The sequence below is a fragment of the Phasianus colchicus genome, chromosome 17 (genome assembly GCF_987193195.1).
Source record: "Phasianus colchicus chromosome 17, bPhaCol1.hap1.1, whole genome shotgun sequence".
In the NCBI taxonomy this organism is placed as follows: Eukaryota; Metazoa; Chordata; class Aves; order Galliformes; family Phasianidae; genus Phasianus; species Phasianus colchicus.
The window spans coordinates 12,865,007-12,886,782 of NC_143452.1; the positions used below are offsets into that span (position 1 = coordinate 12,865,007).

General features: G+C 44.4%; 1 protein-coding gene across 2 annotated transcripts in view; it reads right to left on the reverse strand.

Annotated features, from left to right (window-relative positions):
* Positions 1-1,925: 1,925 nt before the first annotated feature.
* The window catches only part of TSHZ2 (teashirt zinc finger homeobox 2), a 205,937-nt gene continuing 186,086 nt past the window's right edge, over positions 1,926-21,776 (reverse strand). For both annotated transcript variants that reach the window (XM_090152070.1, XM_031616145.2), the window contains exon 3: positions 1,926-3,482. In XM_090152070.1, coding sequence (XP_090008196.1) covers positions 3,481-3,482 — 2 coding nt within the window. In that variant the 3' untranslated portion in view covers positions 1,926-3,480. The remainder of the gene's footprint in view (positions 3,483-21,776) is intronic.

The window sequence follows — 21,776 nt, forward strand, 5'->3', positions numbered from 1 at the left end:
ACTATGTTCCAAAAAGATGCTAATTTTGTCTCCCCCTTTTAAAATAAAGCATATATTTTTAAGGTGATATGGCTTTTTTTGATATGTATGGGGGCAGGGAGGGAGTTCTGGTTTCTGAATAAATCTCTCAAAGCAGTGTACACAGGTAACAATTCTTGCTGCTTTATTGCAGTGCAAGAGCATAAACAGCTTGGATACGTGGTGTATCAATATGCCACATGTTAATAAGCAAGGACGTGAATCATAAATATTCGGCTGTTTGATCACCAGGCTTTTAATTAATGTTTTGATGATCTCCAATAAGAATAAAAGTCAGAGCGATAGATATTGAGTAGATACGACAGAGAAAAGATGCAATGATTTTCTATGTTACCTGATTTATATGACAGATAAACTATCAACTCTTCCAGTTTCATACAGAGAAAGAGAGAGGAGCGACGTACATTTTCTTTTTTTATATCTTATTGTAAAAAAAAAAAAAAATCACTTAATTCAAATGTGTATATAAAATGTTCCCAGAGGACAGCGATGCAGGCAAAATAATCAAGGTTTAGCACTGTGTAATAAAGGTTTGTGGCCAGATTTTAAATGAAGTAGTGTTTCTGAACTTGCCTGTGCCAGAGCAAAGCTTCTTGAGCAAAGCAAGGCGTGGGGTGAGCCAGCCCTCCCTCAATGGGATCAGCCCCAAACCCATGGTGCTTCCAGCCTTGACAGCCAGAGAGCCCTCACAAATGAGGCGGTGATGGATGCTGGCCTCACTCCTCACCACGAGCACAAACACAGCCTGCTGCGGGCACAGGAACGCCTCTCTTCTGCCACAGGTGAGCAGCAGCAGCCCTGCAGAGCCCAGATGCTTGGGCTGGGGCTGCCCCTCCTGCAGGCTCCGGGTCACATTTCTGCCACGGCAGACTGCAGAAGACCCACCAGTGGGCGCAGGAGTTGGTGGGAATGTCATCCATCGAGGGCCAGAAGGAGCCCGGTCGTGTTCTAACACCTACAGAAGCTCAGGAAAGGAGCAGGGATGGAGCCATGCTGGCAGTTTCTCCCAAGTGGCGTTTTGTTGCGGCGCTGCCTTTGGGTCTGTGCTGCGGGCCCTCACCTTGTGTAACTTCACTTAATAACTCTGAACTGGGCTGTGCAATTTAACAGCTTCTGCGGAGCTCGATGCTAATGCATTGATTTTGCTTTAATAGAATTTTGTTGTCAATGGACGGCACTCAGCACGGCGCAGGCTTCAATCTTAACCCATCTGAAGGCTCTGCTCGTTTCCAGTTGAGCTCCGTTCATTTCCAGTTGAATAGGTTAAGCAAAGACAGACCTCACTGTTCTCAATTCACTTTATGATCCTCCCATCATAAAAAATAATATCAGCACCTTGCTTTTCATGTCAGAACTACATTTGAGCTGCTATTCCCTATGCCCATGAGTAAATCCCATAAAAGCCGCCCCGTTGTACTGTCGCTATTTTTCCTTGTGGATGATTGATTGATGGATGAGTGCTGACACTTCAATGAAGCTATTTCGACTGCCATCTCAATCCGATGATGTGAGGGGTATATTTTCTGTCCATGCCTCATTACTTCAGAATGACATTCCTGGAACTTCATTTACTTTTTCCCTCCTTCCCTCAAGCGCCATATTTTTTCCCATCTAGGTTATGCATGCCATAAAAAAAGCAATTTGCTATTATATGTGGCATAAGGGCAACTCTTTCCCTAGGAGGTAAATAAGAAGGGCCTTTTTTTTCTCCTCCATGTCGAATTTAGGGATCATGTCAAAATTTCCCAAACATCTCCAAAGGAGGCCAATGCACAAAAGCAAGGGGGGATACAGTAAACACATTCAGTCCGATGTTGTGAATGCTGCACGTCAATTTTATCCTTGAACGTCTAAAATATAATAGCAAAAGACACCCCAAAGCCCTCTCTCTTGCATGAGAAAAATCCAATTCTCAAATTGTGCCTAGCGTACTTTGAATATTTCATTTGCAATGGAGTAACGGTTTGCAACTGGATCCAGACATATCTTGCCTTTGAGACTCAGGAAAGTTCATCGTTAAATGCAGAGATGGATTTGTCTGCTGCAGGTTGCTCCAGTTGCCAGGAAGTGCTCAGCTGGAGCAGGCAGGGCTCTGCAGGCAGTGCGCTGGGTCAGGCGGGGCTGGTGGCATCAGCACGCCCAGCAAGCTTTTGTGAGTTGACTCGGGACCCGATTTTAATCTGTGTGATACAGTATTCCCGTTAATAATAATGTATAATTAAGACATCCGTTAAAAATCCATAACGTTAATTTAATGGAGAAAATCTAATACAGTTCTATTGGAATTTTTACGTTAAATTAACTTTAACGGGCTTTTAATGGATGTCTTAATTAGATCTCATTATTAACGTGAATATTCCACAAATTAAAACTGGGAGCTCAAAGTTTTAATGAAAAAAGTCAGGAGCACTGATTTGGAGTTGCCATCCCCAGCCCTTCCCCCGGGCCGGGCCAACACCACGGCAGCAGCCCTGACCCCACACCGGGCCACGAACCCAAAGGGACTCCATTGGCTCCGACTGAGAGATCCGGATTTACACGCACCTAACCGAGAAAGGATTTGTACTGTATCATCTTATATCTATATATAGATATTTATATAGTGATATTTATATATAGATATACCTATATTCATATAGCGTTCAATAATCTAACAATAGTACTTTTGTCTAAAAATCACTCCATCGCGTGTCCCGTCGTAAACCGTCACGGAGATTTAAATATATATATATATCTGAGGAATAAAACAAACTGAAAATAATCCATTTCAAACAAATCTTTGGCAGCAACATGGTTAAGCATAACTATTTGAACAACTTGCACAGAAGATTAACATTGTTCAGAGGTTTTTTGGCTCAGAATCTGTTTTAACTTAATAATTCTTGTACTTACTGTGATGTATTGATCCCTAGTGCAATGACTGGATTGGGCAACCCAGGTGCAACAGTAATAGCTGCACTGAATAGAAACATTTCCTTTAGACAAACTATCCCAAAGGGGTTATAAATAGGAAATGGACATTACCATGAAAAGTAAAGCTTCCAATGTGACTGCATCTTGTGTAGAACAGTTGGACATTAAACTATGAAGAATTTTTTTTTCCTGTCAAGTGTTACAAATTGACGAAATAAGTACATCAATGTTCTCAGTCATTATCTTACTTCAGTGGCACTTTGTTTTAGTGACAGCAAAAAGGGACAGTGGAGACCAGACAGCCCCAGTGCAGTTTATCAATGAAAATCTAATATCGTCCATAAGCAGGAGAGTGGAAATCAATACTTCATTACCAAATTGTTAGTGAGGATGAAGAAGAATAGCTGGAGATTTTTTGGCAGTCTTCTCGGTCCGGGTTGCTGTGAGTTCAATGTCAGGATTGGGGTGATGCGCAGAGACGGGCTGGGTGTGGGAGCCTGGGCTGGAGAGCTGGAGCTAAGGCATTCGTCCTGCAAGCAGAGCAAGAGGAACCAGCGTTACCAAGATTTTGACCACATGCCCAGATTTTATCGAATGTGGATTTTATTCGGTGAAATTGTAGAACTGAGTCAGCTTCGCTTTATGCCATGCACCCCTAGGCTCACAAAAAGGCAAGGACACAGAGGTCACGCGGCTCCGAGCACCCAACTGAGCTGCACATGTCCCCGTTCACTGCAGGGGAGTTGGACCAGATGACCCTTAGAGGTCCCCTTCAACTCAAACGATTCTGATTCTCTTCTGCAACCCACAAGACCTCGAGTCAGCGTCTCAGCTCTGCCAGGTGCTCTGAGCACATCGCTCTCTGCTGCTCTCTCATGTTAGTTTAACTTGGCTCAACATGAAGAGTTTCATCTTACAGCTGGTCAAGATCATGCTCTAAAATCCTCACGGTGACCCGGACACCGTGGTGTCCACCTTGTGCTTAAATTACTGGGCTATTCCCGAGCTGTTTCTGCTTGTGCACCTCCCCTCCCCAGCATCACAAGCTGCTTCTCCACGTGGACCTTTCCTGTTCTGCATTGCTTATAAGTGCTAAGTGGCTCTCCTTGGGAAGTTACTTCCATGTGGAGATGGAGGAGGCTTGCTTTACTTAATCCAAGATGTGGGTTTAAAAGTTCAGCTCATGGCTGAGTTCTGTTTTGCTCATAACCTGGGAGAAGAATACTGAGAAAAGCAGTAGGGAAAAAAAAAAAAGAAGGAAAAATAGGGTGAGAAATGAGGCAAGCAATAAGTGGAGTGAAAGTCAATCTGGAGAGAGAGAACAGGAAAGAAAAAAACAGACCAGCAGCGGGCAAAGAGAAATATGTCACTGAAAAATATATCTGTTCAAGGGCGTGCACACTTCAGCAGACACAACTCAAATCCTGAGGTGCGTTCCGTGTATTCCAGCTAAATCAACTGGAAATTCAGTAGCAGCTTTTATGTAAGTAAAACAAACTGAGCTTTACAAAAAAATTCCAGATGAAAACGAAAAAAGTCCAGTGAGTCCATGCTAATTAGTTTGTAATTTGGTTTGTCTCACAATATCCTTACACCTTCAGTTCTCATAGAGATGCTGTTTTGCATTGGCAACCCAGATCTTCAGTGGAGAAGCTGGAAGGAAAGAAGAGGCATTGGCAGCTAAATCTGAGATTTTGGGCACCTGAGAATTCAAGGAAGCTGTGGTGAATACCTCAGATCATTACTCCCTCTTAAAACATACTAAAAGCAATCCATGCTGCCACTTTAAAATGCTGTCATTAGGTTTCAGAGGTAACGCTCCAGAGTGGTTCACACTTAGCAAAGTTACGATTTTCACTGCGCAGAGGCTCTGAGTGCAGCCCGCAGAAGTGCTACGTTTGACTTTTTACCTTTCCAAGTGGGTTTTGCAGCCCATGGCAGGAAGGAACACTGCCCACAACATGGTGCCCAGCTCCTGCCCAGGGCTGCAGCACAAACTGTGGGCTGGTCCTGCACAGTGATGTGAGGGCTGTGCTGAACCAGTGCTGTGTGCAAGCAGTAACTCCTGGTTAATTCTGTTCTGCCTCTGGAACGTCGTTAGGACAATTAAGCAGCATGTAGTAATAGTGAAAGTGCTCGTGTGGGAAGGAGACTTGGTTTGAAGCAAAGTAACTGCAGCACGCTGGCTCCCTGCCAGTAGGAAATATTTATCAAGAGCTTCGATTGGAAAATTGAACAGAATTGAACAGCCTGCCTCCTGCTGCCTCTGCTCTTCAGTTTGGCCAGAGAAAAGTCCTGAGGCTCTGAGGTCAAACCAGCTGTACAACCAGCTCGGTCACACTGCTGCTGCTCGCAGCAACAGTGCAGGGCTCACTGAATCCCAGTGCAGGGCTGGGATGGCACAGCCCATGGATGGGGCATGCAGAGCATCCTGCAGTCCAAGAGCTAACACAGGGCAGTGTGTACTGCCTGCACACGGGCTGCTGTGCCTCAGTGCTGCTCTCACAGCCCCCTGCAGCTGTTGTGGGAACTTGGTGGCTTCTATACACCTGACTGATGGTAATGTCCATGTGTGACTAAAATTGATTGGGAGTGGGCACTGATTTCAATGGTCTTTTGCCCAACCGAAGTCACCATCCTTGGTTTTGTTTCTTTTTTCTTTTTTCTTTTTTTTTTTTTTTTTTTTTTTTGCATTGCTATCACTGCAGGCTGGGATGGGACTTTGGGAAATTAATTAGTGTGAGGCCCAATCGATAAGGGTCATAGTTTATGTATTTCATTATCAAGTGTCTCAGAGATTCAGGGAGTATGTGGAGAGTTTGTCACCCACACTCTGGGGCACAGGGGGCTGGTGCTCAAACAGCACTCAATGCACAAAGTTTGTTGCTTCCTGGGCATTTTATGTAATTCAGTTCAACACCATAAGAAATCTCTATCACTGAAATTACATTGTGAAAATGTGATAGAGGGACTTCATTGTACCATTCTTGTGCAGCACAGGCAAAATATCAGATGCAGATATTGAAGTTTAGCTTTTTTTTTAATACTAATTACCAAGCCATCAACACATAAATATTTTATTATTTTTAAATTTCCAGATCTTTGCTAATATCATCTTATAATCCTCTATTAGTTTAGAGGGATATATGAAGTGACAACGTGTGTATAAATAATCTGTGATCCACCCACCGAAGGCCATGGGAGCCTATGGCTCAAACCCTTTTCCTGCTGCAGCTGTCCCAGCAGTAATAAACTGCAGGACTCCTAAAAGGCCAAAGAGAAAGACACAGACAGTCCCTTTGTGGTTACCAAACACGTTATCTCTGGATGTCATTTCTGACCTACTTTTGCTAGATTTTTACAGCAGTAGAAAATCTATTCCTTAAAGAATCATCCTCACATTCACAATAACAAGAAAGGGAGAAAAAGTGAATCTGGGTATATTTGATTTCATTTAGGACCTCTCCCACCATGAATTACAATATTACAGGCTCTAAATGCTTTCTCGTTACCCATAATTATAACTAAAATTATATCAGTCTAAACAGTAACTACGCAAATGATTCATCCTGATTGTAAAGAGCATGCTCTCTAAGTTGTGCCTGCCCATCCATTTTAAAGCCTTGCGGCAGGAACAGCTTTCCAGAAGGTCATTTAACAGCACATTAAATAAATAAATAGAACATATTCATTTCAGCAAACACATTCTATTCGGAAAGGAGAGCGTTCTGGGAGAGGTAAGGATAACCCTTGTGAATCCTAATCCTGGTGGTTCTTTGTTCTCACAGGGTGCAGAGCCCAGGTGCTGCCAGCATGGAGCAGCTGCCCCTGTGCTGTGCAAGGAGGAGCAGCCAGCTGCCAGCACAGCCCATGGTGCTCATTGCAGGGCCCTGGGCACTCCTGTCCCTGCACGGTGCACTGCTATACACTGTGATTCTGGGCCCTGAGCTAAGCTTGTGAGAATGCAGGATAAGATAGTGGGAAAGCAATGCTGGCTGCAGCTCAGATGTTCCCGGGGTGTGTCTGCAGAGTACAGAACAACACCAGGTGGTGGGGGTTACAGACTGCCTGGGATGGTGGAAAATGCATTTAATAAAAACCAGAGGCCACTGAGCTGTATTTGTCTCAGAAAACTCTTTGCTGAAGGTACTTTGCTAAGAGCTGAATGCCAGAAAAAGACCTCCAGAGTTCAGTAGCCCTGAGATGTTCAGAGCTCCTATGTGCAGCTGTTGCAGAGCACCTCCCTGCAGGATGCCAGAGAAGCAGTGTGACCCAACCAGCTGGGCTGGCCCAGCAGTGTGGGGGTGAGAGCCAAATCTCACTGAATTCTGACAAAAGAAAACCCTGGCATTTTCCAAGGTTTTTCACTTCAGAAGTTTCTGATGTCTGTGCAGGTAGCTTTGTACGCCTTCAGTTCCCCAGCTGTGACCCAGGTTGAGGAAAACTGTTAAGCATGTGGCAATGTGCAGGGTGCACAGTGCAGCGAGTGCAGTAATAGGGACCCACCCTGCAAGCACTGCATGGGGCTCAGAAATGCTGGCATTTGGGGCTGTGTGCGCACGCGAACCAGTGATAACACCTGGGACCTCAGAGAGATGTGCAAATTCCTCTGCATATACATTATGTTCTATGTAGTAATATAAAAGGATATGCTTTGAAATGGGAGAGTGTATACATATCTCCAGACAAGAAGGAGCACAGTTGGAGCCACAGAGTGCGCAGCAACGCCTGGGGTTTGCAGACATCCCTGAGCAAATACAGCCAGATCCTCTAAATCCACCTGAACAGCACTGGGAGTGCTGACATCTGTCAGCCTGAGCCCTCCCAGGTGGGCAGGCTCTGCAAAGTGCCGGGAGAGGATCTGGGAGTCTCAATGAGATGCATCCCCCAAAAGCTCCCCATGTCTTCACAGATGTGCAGGGAAACCCTGGCCTTGGGGAAAGAGCGAGACTTTTGCTACTTGTGCTGAGAGAGAGCAGGGTTGCACCCTGAGCTCACCTCAGTCCTCCAGATGACATGAGATACACACGTGTTCAGCAGCAAAGAGGAGCGCACGGGAATTGGATGGGTACAGAGCAGCACCCTGACATGGAACTAACTCCTGTGCACACAGACCGACCCCGTATGGGGGTACCAGGAAGACCACGGCCTTGGGAAGGGAAAACAGAGAGAGAACATTTATGTTTTTGTTTTCTGCTTTCCTATAAATAAAATACAGTCATCAAATCACAATGTAGTTGAGAGCACATGTTATTGACAGCCTATTCTTGGAGGGGAAAAAATGTGGATTTTTTGGCAAAGTTTCTCTATTTGCTAAAGATTAAATTGTTCATTGTACAGGGCACCATCTGCCCTTGGAGAGAAATTTAGTTGATGGCAGCTGCAACCAAAGTGTGGAAGATAGAGCTGAATTTCTGGTTTCTTTTCAACTAGCAACTGTCATTACAGGTCACATGCAAACTGTGTCATTTTCTGTGACAAGCAGGTTCTGCAGACTAGGGTGCTCGCTACATTTTAAAACGCCACCTGTATGGATCCCAGAAGAGAAATAGCTTTTGTAATGCACCTTAAGAAAGGCGGATTTACAGCAGATGAGACAAAGCAGGTACGGCTCTGCCGGCCGCGTGCCTGCAGTGGGGTGCATGGCAGCACCGCCCGGGGCTGCGTGGGGCCGGCCGGTGTCAGGCTGTGCTGATGGGTGGCAGGGAGGCTGCCCCAGCTGGTCTGGGACGGACAGATGCTCAGCTGCCTCTTCAGCTCTAAAGAGAATTTCTCAATGATCGAACTGGGGGCAATTGTGGGTGGCCCCAAGCATTGAGCTGTGCCATTCTCGTTTCTAGATTCAGTTCACAAGTAAGGGGAGCTGGGAGATGCTGAGTTCCCATCTTTGCTCTCAGAACTGTTTCGATACATCCCCAAGCTTGGTGCCGTGGGAAGGAGCTGATAGCCCAGCCCCCCTAACACCGTACCTGTTCTGCAGGAGACCTGTGTTCCCTTTCTGCCCTGAACAGAATGGGAGGGGAGAAGTTAGGAGCGCACCGCTATGTTTTATTAGGACAAAGAAACAAAGCAAAACACAAAAGCAAACTCAAACCTCTTTCCTTTCATCCTTGCCTAGCTATGAAAGTGCCTTCACATTTCCAGGCTTGCTGACAATATCTCAGAATGGTACATCACACACAGCCTCCTCTGGAACAGCAGACATTGTCAGCGCTGCGAGACAACTGCTCTCTGGAATGTACTTCACAAAGATTCTCTATAAAGCACTTCTATAGAAAAAAAGATATGTGAAATTTCTGAGTCTCAGCCTTTCAGACAAGGATGAGTTCTGGTTAATTTTCTTCTGATGACTTCCACATTTTCTGCAAGAAAAACAACAGCTACTATTGCCTTAAGACAGACTGAACCAGTTGAAACATGCCGAGATAGAAGAAAAAGATTTCATGCGAAAGAATTTGCAGGACATAAATTCGTTCTCATGTTTATTCTGTTCAAGTTTAACTTTTGGTCTTCTAGAACATTTTGTCATGGTAGAACAGGATTGTGTTTTGAAGCAGAAACTGATAGTGCTGGCAAATCTTTAGTACGTCTGGTCTGATTACATCGACATTTTTGGATGGGAGGACAGTTTTTAATGGGAAGACGGGTCGCCTTTCCAGCAAAACACTGAGCTGCTGGTGCACCTGCCCAATGCAGCCCTCCTTCCTTGGAGGGCCCCGCTCTGCGCCTCGCTCCCACAGAGCAGCACTGCAGGCTCCAGGCCGGCTGCAGGCAGCTGCTCCCCTCACACCAGAGCTTTGGCTGAGCACTTTTGGGATCAAGGCCTTTCGGCAAACACTGAGAAAAAAAAAAACCAGAGACTCTGCCTGTTTTGGTGATGTTCTGCAGAGAGCACGGATGGGTAGGAGAGGAGGGCAGCTTATGTGGATCAGCGCACAGTGTGCTGGCCTCCTCTTTCTGTGTGAGGAACCATTTACAACACAAATCCCACCTGAAAACCCAGAGCAGTGTGCTTGCTGCCCTATGTGTAAATCTCGGGTGCGGTGCCGGAGCCGCACGTGCTCTTCTGTCACTGATTTATCCACAGAATCTCACACACCAGTTACTTGAGTTGGCATCACGGGGAGATGGGAACCATTAGAGAGTCGCAGGAACTCCAAAGCATAAAGAAAACTTCTCTGTTTGTCTCCTCGTGATGGCTGTTCTATTTCCCCTTCATGCACTGACAGCACTGATGAAGCAATGGATGCTCTAATCCGAAGCAATTGCTTTTGGGGGCAGCATCATTAGGGATACAAACGTTGTGTGCAGCACTAGCTGTGGATCTCCTGGTTGGTGCAATGTGTTTAGCAGTGCTGGTAGGCAGCCAGCACAGCCCGGATCAGGGATCGCACTCCTGGTTGTGCTGCTTTGCTATCAGAGTGCCTCGACGAGCCAGGTAAATTAGACTTGGAGAGAGGGACGCTGCATCTTTGAGTAATGAGGCTGGGAAACAGGGAACACATTTTCCACTAGCTCATGTCTCACTGTATGGCATTCCGATTTCGTGACACTTCATAATAAATCATTGCTTATCACTCACATGGGAACATAACATGGTTCAAGTTAAGATTCGTTAGTGATTGTAAAGAAGAAACATGAATTGCTCTATATCAGGGCTTTTTGATCATCTTTCTGTCCACTGCAGGCATTTTTTTTATCATAATATTTACAGTAACTGTTGTTTAAAACATAAATAAAAAGGAAAAGAAAGGGCAAAAAATGTGAATAATGAAAATAAATTTGTCTTATTTATGTGTTTATGTAAGCATTTGGCAATTACTTTGCACAGCAGCTTGTATTCAGTGTCACAGGCTGCTGCACCAACATAAGTTTCCAAAGCCAGGATTTTAAATATATATATGTATGTGCACATATAAAAAACTCGGAATGCCAATGTATTCATGTTCTGGAGGAGAAGGTTCTAGCAGCACAGGAGATCTGGGAGCCAATTAGCTTTACCACAACTACCAGGGCTGGAGGGCTCTGATGCCTCCCTGCAGGGCAGCTCCCCAGGGCTGGCAGCACAGGGCTGGGACCTGGTGACAATGGAGGGGAGATGAGGGCTGCACTCAGGGTGAATCTGCAGTACTTCTGGTCAGCCTGGTGCCAGGAAACTGGTCAGTGTATGGGAGAGCTGAGAGGCAGGGCAGCATCGGGCATCCCTGCTTCAGCCCTGGTGAGTTCAGGGCTGGCAAGGTGTGGGTTGGGAGGGGCAGATTTTGTGGTTGGTTGGCTGGACGTTCAGGCAAGAGTCTGCCTTTGTCCTTCCCTGAGCATCACAGCGCTGTCACTGGAAGTCAGGCTGGAAGGTGAAAAACTGAGGATGTCACAGCTGACATCAGCAGTGCTTTAGGAGAGCAGTAAGTTTGGTATAAACAGACTGACCAGCAGCAGGAAATGAGAGCTCCCTAATGTAAAGAATTACAGCAAATATGCAGAAATCTTTCACCAATAAGAAAAAAAAAAAAATCACAACCATGATCTACTTCTTCTCTTCCATTACAAACAGTTTTCTTTCTGTTTGTTTTCTTTACCTTTTCTGGTTGATTATGGAGGGATACATAAAGCTGGGACCAACAGATAGACAAGAATTAAACCTCCCAAGTCTTGACCAAGGAAAAAAAGATGCATTTTTTTCTAATGTATATGATAGAGTCTTAATCTGATCTTACTTGAAGTGGTACAGTGAATGGGATTATTCACCATTTATTTTGGCTTACACTAAATTGGAATTTTTACCCCAGAAACTTCCTGTAATTTCTGTAAGTGGAACTGCCTTTGTCAGCATTCTTAATATTTCCCTACGGAAATGGTATTAAAAAACTTGCCCTACAATCTCAGGTTTTATCCTTGAGAAATCAGAATTTAAGCTAGATTTTTTGTTGTTGTTCCGTAGGAAAATGGCCAGATAACAATCTCAAGTGGAGCCCAGAACAACACAGAGCATCTTCAAAATGTTAATTCCACTGCAAACCATGCCTGGGTTAAAAACAGATATTGAAACGGGGGAATAAATATTTGACAATGCTGTTAAGGCAACTTTGCTAACGATTTTTGAACAACCTCCAACTGAGGTCTAAATGTCTGCAATATCCATAAACAACTCTATACTATCCAATTAGGGAGACAAAGACATAGAGTCCTGTCAGGAAGATTTGCATGGCTAAGTGTCTGAGATCACAGAGACGATGAGGGATCGTTCGGAGTGATGGGGGATGCGCAGAACGGATGACTATCATTACGATATTACAGAGGCTTACACCTTCCCAATTACTGGCAGGATTCATTAATTACTGCTGCATTTCCCTAATAGAATCCTCTCTCTTTGGCTTATCGCTACCTTCCCTCTGTCTACGTAAACCCACAACTCAGCAGTCGATCACCTATGAAAAATTAGGCGGCGCAGCTTCTCGTGGCCTATTTAAAATGAAAAGGCTACCGAAGAAGAAATAAAGAACACAAAAAATAGGGCTGCAACGCAGCCATGCGGGAGCCACAGAAGCGGCATCCAATGGGTTGGGAATGCTCTTTTTATTGAACTGCTTGAGAGAGAAAATCAGTGGCAGCTGCAGAGAGAAGCATCGTGGTAGGTTCAAAAGCACGGTGAAAGCATTTTACATAGACACACAGAGACACAAACTATAGGCAGATTGCAGAGTGACAATTACTTCAGGCCTGCTAGGCTGAAGTTTCACAACTAAGATTGGTGAATATTACACGGGCTCGATGCTGTTGCAATTGACTCAGCCCCATTAAAGATAATGGTGTGAGCATTTCCATGCTGTCATCATGTTACTATCAACAGCATTATCGGTATCAACTGCTTTTACAATTATGCACAATGGCTCTCCCTGCACAAAGACTTAGCAACCACCAAACTGGCTTTCTTTTTAAATACACTGAAAAGAGCGTAGATTTCAATCCTTCATCTGTTCACTGATGAAACAACATTTCCAAATCATCACTGATAGCATTTTTTTCCTCCCATTCTAAGGACGGCCAACTGTTCTCAGCGATTTCTATTACATTTCCTACCTATTATTTCATGTAATGGCATTCCTTAAATTTTAAATTAGCTTTGAAGAATAAAAATAATTGAATTCCTGCTGTTTTGTGTACATAGAGGGTGACAGGAGCTAATGTGATAATTTAAACTGTAAATGAGTCTTCACTTTGTGTTCATTAATTACAGCTAATTACTGAATTACAAACCTTCTTGGTTAGGCACTGTTATGTATTCATGTAGCATGTTGGATTTCCAGCTGGTAGAAAACCGTTTTATAGACTTACAATCTGACACACCAAGCTACTACCAAAACAATTCAGTCTGAAAAATAAAGGCAGGGAGGGGGGCACGGATCTGCTCTCGCTCTTTGAATTGAGTGAGTGATGGGAAACTGTGCAAACCTGAACCTCAGGTGAGCAAGCATCTCGTGTGTGTAATTATGAAACACACACAGCACCCGGTACGGGGAAAGACAACAATTCTGAGCTGCCACTTTGGGTGGAGAGCACAAGTCTGCTCTGCTCACTGCTGCTTTACACCAGCACTGGTTCCTTGTTTTAAGCAGAATTGCTCCCTTTATAGAGAAATAGCAGTGAGGCAGAAACGAGGCCCTTGCAAATGGGGCCAGCGCTCCCAGCACCATTTCTTCAAGAACAGCAGGGCTGCAATATAGAACTGAACACCCAACAGATACGCTCTGCATTCCGCATGTGAGTGCTTATTGTTCCTTTCTGAAGGGTCGTGTGCAATGCCATAGGGCTGTCTTGAGCATTTACTCAACATTTTCTGCACTGAATCGTTCTGTCCAAATCTCTCCTCTGGATACCTTTGTCTGCTGATGTTTTGTATTGAAGCTGAATGCACCAGTTGAAGTCTCTCTCTCTCTGCAAAGTGAGCGTGAGGAGTCCCACAATGACAACAGCCGCCACGTTTGCATTTTACACGCTACAAGGCTCAGTGCCCAGAGAGAGAACGGTGGCAGGTGGCAAAGCAGAAACCAAAAAATTCACCTACATTCCTGACAAATACATCGACTGAAGGTACAGAGGTTTCCCTTTTATCAGCACTTGCCTTTCCCACTGGTTTCATACGCTCTGCTCTCTTAGCACGAGGCACAACCACCCTCTGTGCTCATCCCTGTGCCCATGCAGTGACATCTGTGGCAAAGCCCCCCCAGCCGGAGGTGAGCAAAGCATTGCTGCTTGCTCAGAGTAGCAGAGATAGCGAGAAACTACTGAATCAACTGATTCAATTAAAACTCTTCACTTAAATTATTGTCTGACCCAAATGGTCTTTCAAACCTGGAATTGAGAAGACCCAGATGACAGGTCCTGTCCCACGGGGCTGATGTTGGGTTGGAAAGCAGATCCTTCTCGGAAGAGTTTTTTATGGCCTGGGCTGCAATAGTTGAACTCAGTAACAAATAAACAGCAAGAATGGAAGAACCGGATTCTCAGCTGATGTAAAACTCTGTAGCATCATTAATTTCAGAAGAGTTATGTCGATTCACAGCAGCTGAGGATACGGCTCAATAGGTTTGTAATAATAAAGACTTTGATGAGAGGCCCCTGAAAGCAGTAGCACTAATGTGTGACTGCTCACATAAACACCAGCTCAATGACAAGGCTTTTCTGCCTAAGAACCAGTCTGTGTCTTCAGGTTTAATGATAAGTACGAGTCTTTTGTCCTCAAATAATCGGTTTCATCTGTAGAATGGCAAAGTGACTTGTTCTAACACCAACAGAAATTCAGTAGTAGTCTTAGCAATGGGATTCATGTCATGTCCTATTCCCTCATCACATTCTCCTGCTGCGTCTTCTCTTCTGGGGTACAAAAAGACATGGAGAAACCAGGGGAGAGAAGATGTGCAGGCAGGAGTTCCTTTTTTTCCTGTGGATAGTAGCTCTCTGCTACCTCATAATGATAATGACTTTCATTAATCTTCTGTGGGTCTTTCATCAAAGGGTTCTTTTTACTCCGCATATGCAGAGGCCACTTAAATGTGACTATATATGAAGTAAAAATGAGAATTCTTGATATCACATTTAAAAAGTGAAATAAGAAGTAACACCATGCAGCACGGTACCAGCAGGGGCTCAACACGACTGAGGAGGTAAGTTATCGACACGACTGTTCAGTAAGTCATCAGCCACCATTTCTAGGCAGTCTCTCACCCAACTTGTTTTCATGTCTCACTCCTTTTTAATCTGACAGTTTCCAGCATGCAAATTTGCACTAAAAGCAAGCATTTCAAATGTGCCAGAGAGAAGCAGGGGCCTCACACCTATTCGGAGATTAATGCGCCTAATGCCCTTTGGCTATTTTATTTTTATTTTTAAACATAAAGGCTGATCACTCCATTAGTTGAACAACTTGGAAGAAATGACAAGGAACTAACAAGAGAGTAACACTGTATTTTCTGTTTATTTTCTTCCGTTGCAGCCGTGCTAATTAGAAGTAGTTCTTGATACAGAGCTTTGGGGAATGCTGATGAGAAGCACACAAAAGGCTGAAGAGCCTCTTCTGTGCATCTTTGGATGAAGCAAAACACAGCACCCTCTCAATTGTCATCACCCCAACCTCCCACACTATCCCAGCACTTGGAACATCACAGCGCTGGCGTGGCAGAGGCTGGGAAGCCCAGCCTTTCGAAGCCTAAACCCTCACTTTGGGCTGAGTCATATCACATTAACTCACAGCTTATCATTACAAAAAGATGATGTTTTCAAACAGAAATATCAAACCTACTTGGTAGTGGGAGGCGGAAGGGAGTGGGAATGTGTCTCACGAGGGGACAGGAGCTCCGTGCTGCTGCACACCCTGTGCCCGCAGGGAACGGACTGCACTTGTGGGAGCCATTTCTCATCATCTGTCATGGAAAATTCTGCCTCCCCGTAGCCCGCTCCATTTCAGCTCTTCAGATGGGCTAGCTCCAGACCTGGGGAGAAAGGGAGAGGGGGAGACGGCCCCAGCTTCCTCAATGCCACCGGCAGATTTTCCTTCAAAGATTTCCTCCTGCTCTCGGACTCGGGAAGAGGTCGTGGGGATGAGGGATCCGAGGGTGGAGCGGCACCTCTTTCCCATTCACCAAGGTTTGATTCTCTTTATGAGCATGATCCGCCAATCCGTAATCAAGGGTTAATTTCACAGCTCACTGCTTCATCTAGCATAATATCCATTCAGACTAATTAAATCTGTCTAATAATGTGAGTGTCTTTGTCTTTGTTCTTTCCATTCTTTGTTTTACACCCTTCACATCTCATCTCCAGAACTACACGCCATCACACTCTGCTTGACAAGCAGAATCCATCCCTAAAATTAAAACATTCCTGACCTATCTGCGATGACAAGGCAAGCAAGCTTCACAGCGCTGCGGCCCATGAAGGGAGCTGACACATTTGTTTTTAATTTCAAAAGAGTAGAAAGTGAAGATCTGACCCTGTCAATCAGGCCCTGTGACAAGTTTAATCATTGCTGCCCCACAAAAATCACGGCTAAATAGGAATGCAAATAATGTATCACAGGGCTCTTATAAATGCTAATCAAGGAGAAGTAATCAACTGACAATTTCACTGATCTCCTTTCTGAAGAAGTCAGTCAACGCACTGTCTCTGGACCACAAAGAGAAGAAAAGACAAAAGGCATAGATGCCGTTTCCCAAAAAAACCTATCCTTTTTCAGGGCTTTCTTTTTCTTTTTTTTCAGAGAAAAACAGAGAATTCACTCTTTTTGATCCTCTACCGAACTTTAAAGCAAAGCTGTTTCTCAGGAACTTGAACAGTTATATGTCAAGTGTACTTTATTAACAGTACCCTCCCAACCCAGAGACAGCACTTGGAAACTTCTGCTAAAATAAAAATCTTCATTTGTCTTTGTCATTCATCCATCTTCAAAATTCTTTCCCATCTTAACAGCTTCTGTCCTCTATGGGCAATATATTTAGTGATAGATGAAGTTTTACAAGTGGAAAGCTAATAGTTGAGCTCACATTTTTTTTTCTAGCTGTTCCTCTGCCTGCTAGAAGATAGAAAAAAAAATCCTACTTGGAATTTATTTCAGCATAAAGGCTGTCTTCAGTACCAGGATTTTCTAACTGACTATCCTTTTATGACCTTTTAATGTGGTAAAGAACAGACACTGCAGGCGCGGTGCCAGCCTCTCACACACGAATTCTGCATGGCAAGAAGTCAGGGCTGAGCCCACGTATGGAATGGAGAAGGAAGCAGGACAGACAGATGCACAAGATCTGTAATGCTGTTTACTGTTACAATTTCACTGTGGTTTGCTATGGTAAGCTGTGGTTCGCTGTGGTAGGTCCTGATGGAGCCCATCAAGCGTTACAGTCACTGTATTGGCACAAAACAAAAGGATATGGTTTGGCCAATGAAACTCAGTGCAGGGAGATGTAAGTAGTATAAAGACTGCTGCAAGAGGTAAAGTTCAAAGAATCTAGTTGTTTGAAGATATTTATTTATTCATTTATTTATTTATTATTAAACTACTTCCCTACACTGAGCCAATAGATAAAATAACTTGAGAGGAGCTTCAGCAAAAAGACAGCTACCAGCAGGGCATTGTAAATAGAAGTCTTCCACAACAAAACCTGCAGCTTTACAGCCTACGACAGTCAGCCACAGCATGAATACAGCAGTGAGAGCAGCTATGTCAAAACACAGGTTCCATCTGCAGGGCTGAGCTGCAGAGCCCAGGGGCTGGCAGTGCCCTCGCCCATTTGAGCTGATAGCTTTGCTTTGCCGTGTATGGAGAGCACTGTTATACATGATTGGAGATATCACCCACATCATACCAGCCACTAAATCATCCTGATTGACAACTGAAGAAAGATGGGGACGCTCTTTGGTCACTCCCAACTGCAAGAAGCTGTGGGGCAGGCACAGCAGCTTCTGTGCCACTTCTGTGAGCACTGTGATCCGGGCTCTGTCACACAGCGCGCTGCTAGACAGGGATGTTCCCAGCCGCTAACTCTCCGTAAAGGATGTATGAGGAAGGTGGGAGTAGAAAACAGAAAAAGAAATTGAAAAGCACTTTGCAGTTGTCATGTCACTTAGCAACAACCTTTTCTACTTCACATCAACACTGGTGCAGTAGAGAGACTGCACAAGGCACCCGTACTGAAATCTGGGTAAGCAGTGAGTGTAGGAGGGCAGCAAGGAGCTCAAGTGTGAGCTAGCCACGGAGAGCTCTCATTTAGCATTTGAGGGCTGTTTTACTTAGCACTCCTTGGGCTAGGTTTTCTCCTGAAGAGTCTACAGAATCTAGCAATGTCTACTATCTAGATGTAGCAGAAATTCCACCAGGTGCACCTCTGATTGAGCACCTGGTGGGAAGGCAGGGCCAACCCAGGGGAACTCAGCTGCATGCAATGTACCTGAGTGACCAGGAGGGCTGGAGCCAGGATCCACCCCTTCCAGCCCTCATTTAAGGGTTGGCAGTGGAGGTGAGGGGATCTCACTAGAGATCTCTGTGTACCTGAGGCCTTCCTAAGGTAAGCAAACCTTTTTTTTCTTTGTTTCTGTGTCCACAGCTGCTGTATTTGGGCTTGTCCTCATTTACTACAGCCAAAAATTTTGCCACCCTACTGTTACTTCTATACTTTCTGTCACACTGTAGTGTTACACTAGGTATCATGAATCTTCTGAATAATATTGTGGAGCAAGTCATACAAACAATCCTGGGGACAGAAACCAAAACTCAGCCAGCTGTTTCCCAAACAACCTCCTCATATTTGATCACTCTTCTTCTCTCTGTAGGCTCAGTCTTAAATGAATGTCAATATTCTTCTTACCTGCTTCAACTTCCCAGCTTCTTCCCCTGTAGGATTTACACTCTTCTCTCCCTTTGCTTGGCCAGTGTTAATAATAAGGTCCAGGCTCAAAGTCCTCCTACAGAATGTAATTGGGTGGCTACTTCTGGTTCATTACCAGGCATCTGCATCAGGTGTAGAGCTCTTCTGGGCCCTGACAAACAGAAGAGTGGATGCCCTTCCTGTGAGGCCAAGTGGCTGAAATTAAAAGAATGGAGAGAAACCCAAGGAGGCACCCTGCAAGTTCTAAAGGAGATGATGTCAGGCTCCTCTCTGCTTGATTATATCACTGGTCATCATTCTTTGGCTTCAAAGAGTTAAGATTAAGTTATTAGCTGTTCTCACCCCACTAAATGCCAGCTGACCGGCTGAAGGGCTGATTCTCAAGAAAATATGAAGAAACCCATTCTGTGTGATTAAGGAATTCAGAGCTACTACTCTCTTACTCAGGAAAAATATGAAATTGCAGGAGTAGATTTGAATATTTGCTGGGCTTATGGTTGTTCTTTAAATATAAAACTCTTGCAAACTCTACAAAATATTATATAAATAGAGCATCACTTTGTGCCAAATTAATAACATGCACTATCTAGCAGCCATGCAGTGATGCTTACTGTACAACTCTAAATCATCCTAATGGGAAGAAAAAAACAGAATCCATCACTTTGTGGCTGACTTTCTCTCCTTGCAATTGCAGAGAAAAAAAAACAAACCCACAAACAAAAAACCAATGTTACTTTTGCACACAGTGAAAGCTGGGTATTGCCAAGTGACCAAAGCGCATCATAGCATCAGGAGCTCCTGAGCACTGCTCCTGCTGTGTGTCCAAAAAGTGCTGTGTGGCTGAAAGCAACCATGGTGTTATTCCCATATTCCTTACTTTAGGGTTGGAGAGTGACAGCTTGATTTTTTTTCTTTCCTGCAGTTTATTAGACATCATCATACACACACATGCTATACCTTAGTTTTAACCAAGCATTCAGCACTTGTGAGCATGTAAGAATATAATTGGTGCTAAACACATGTTCAGATTAAACTGCTAATCAAGTCTGCCTTCGTCCTGCCCCAGAACACACATGCGCACACAGACACTTGAACTCTGAAGGAACCTTGCCAAATAGAGAAGAGACTTATTTCTTACAGCTGGGTTTCATTTTTGCAGCTGCCAAGTAGCGAAGGAAAGTAATGCTGGTGACCAGGCCAGAGTCTGTGCCCTATGTGCAGGACTCCTGGGAAGGAGAGACAGCAGCACTGTGTGCAGCCTTGTCTGCACCAGCTCTGTGCCAGGGTGGAGAGAATCATAGAGCATCATGAGCTGTCAGGTACCCATACAGATACAAATCCAGGCCCTATGTTCAGGCACAGCACTGCTGCTGCATCAAAGACGAGCTCTGGGAGGGCTCTCACTGAAAGCTCTTTTGGGTGTGAAGCCATGCTGGGAACCCACCCACTGCATGTGCTTGTATTGTCATTTCATAACACCATCAAAATCAACACAGGCCAGCAAATGGCACTTGGCAATGACGGCAACAAGAGGTTGTTTCAAAGCCCATTTTAGGTAGGCTCAGGTCTGCTCAGTGCCACACAGTGCTTCTGTGGGCGCCCAGCAGCTGACCTGGGGCATCTGGACTTCAGAAGATGATCACAGAGTTAGAGATGCTGCTGCTTTATTGTTTTCTTTTGGCAGCCTGTGTGTGACTTTATTTACTGTTATCAACTTCTGGACATGGAAGTGATGATGAGAACAGAAACCCTCTTTGTTGTTTCCAGCCCAAAACAGAAACTTGTCTGAGAGGGGAAATGAGGACTGGCGCAGCTCACTGCAGTGCAGGGAGTGCAGCATTAGGTATTAATTGACATCCATCATTTGGCTTGAAAAAGGAAACTCTGTAGTAAAAACCCAAGTGCAGTTAGCAGCATATCTCAAGCAGATGAATGCTATTATCCTACATGGAGAATACATTAATATAGATGACCGTTACATAACACACATTGACACAGCATAATAATATATTTACTCAAGTAGGCATGTTTTGACATAGCACAAGCTGTGTACAGATGCCTGGAGAATTGAGAATTTCTATATTTTTATGGACTGTCTTTAAAACTTAATTTTGGGGGGAAAAAAAAAAAAAGGTGGCATTGAAGGGAAGCCATTCAGCCCATAAGACAGAAGACTTCGGTTCAATGCTGACAACTTCAAGGAAAATTCAGAGGTGCTCTGCTCCTGTGTCTGGAGTAATTGAGCTATCATATCTGTGTCTGTCAGATGTCAGTCATTTAACTTGTGCCTCAGCTGTGTGTGATGGATTACACAATGAGCCAACACCACCTCACCTCCTGTGTTCTAGCTGTGTGCTCTGTATCGGAGCAGGCAGGGTATCCTCAAATGAGTCTGCATAGTTTCTAAGTCTTGATTATGGTCACTAAGCACAACGTTTCATTTCTTGCAGTTTAAGGAGTTGAGCTGTTTATTCTTGAGCTTCTTATTCTAAATTCAATGGAAGGAAATTAATATTTAAAAAATTATTTAAATCTCTCCTATATTGCCCTGTGGGAAACTAATTTTCTGTAAAAATCCATTGCTAGAACAAAAGCTTGATACTGCCCAAGTGAGAGTCAAATCAACTAACGTTCCATAATAAAATAAAACGAGGGGAAAAAAAGAAATGAGACAGGAAACACAGCAAACATGGCGAAAAATGATCTCTGGTAAAAGACTTGGTAAAACCAGCCTTGTTCATTACTGCTTTCCTATAATACTTAAATTTGCAGCATAAAGTTATCTTTCAAGACTAGAGTCACTTCTCACAGAAGCCTGTCTGGTGCCAGCCAGTATCTGGTGTGCTCTGAAGAGCGCTGCAGTGAGCGATGCTGGGGGGGTTGGGGGATGGTGGTCCTCCATGTACAGCAGGTCTCCTTCTCCCAAAATCTCAGGTTAAGGGACCAATC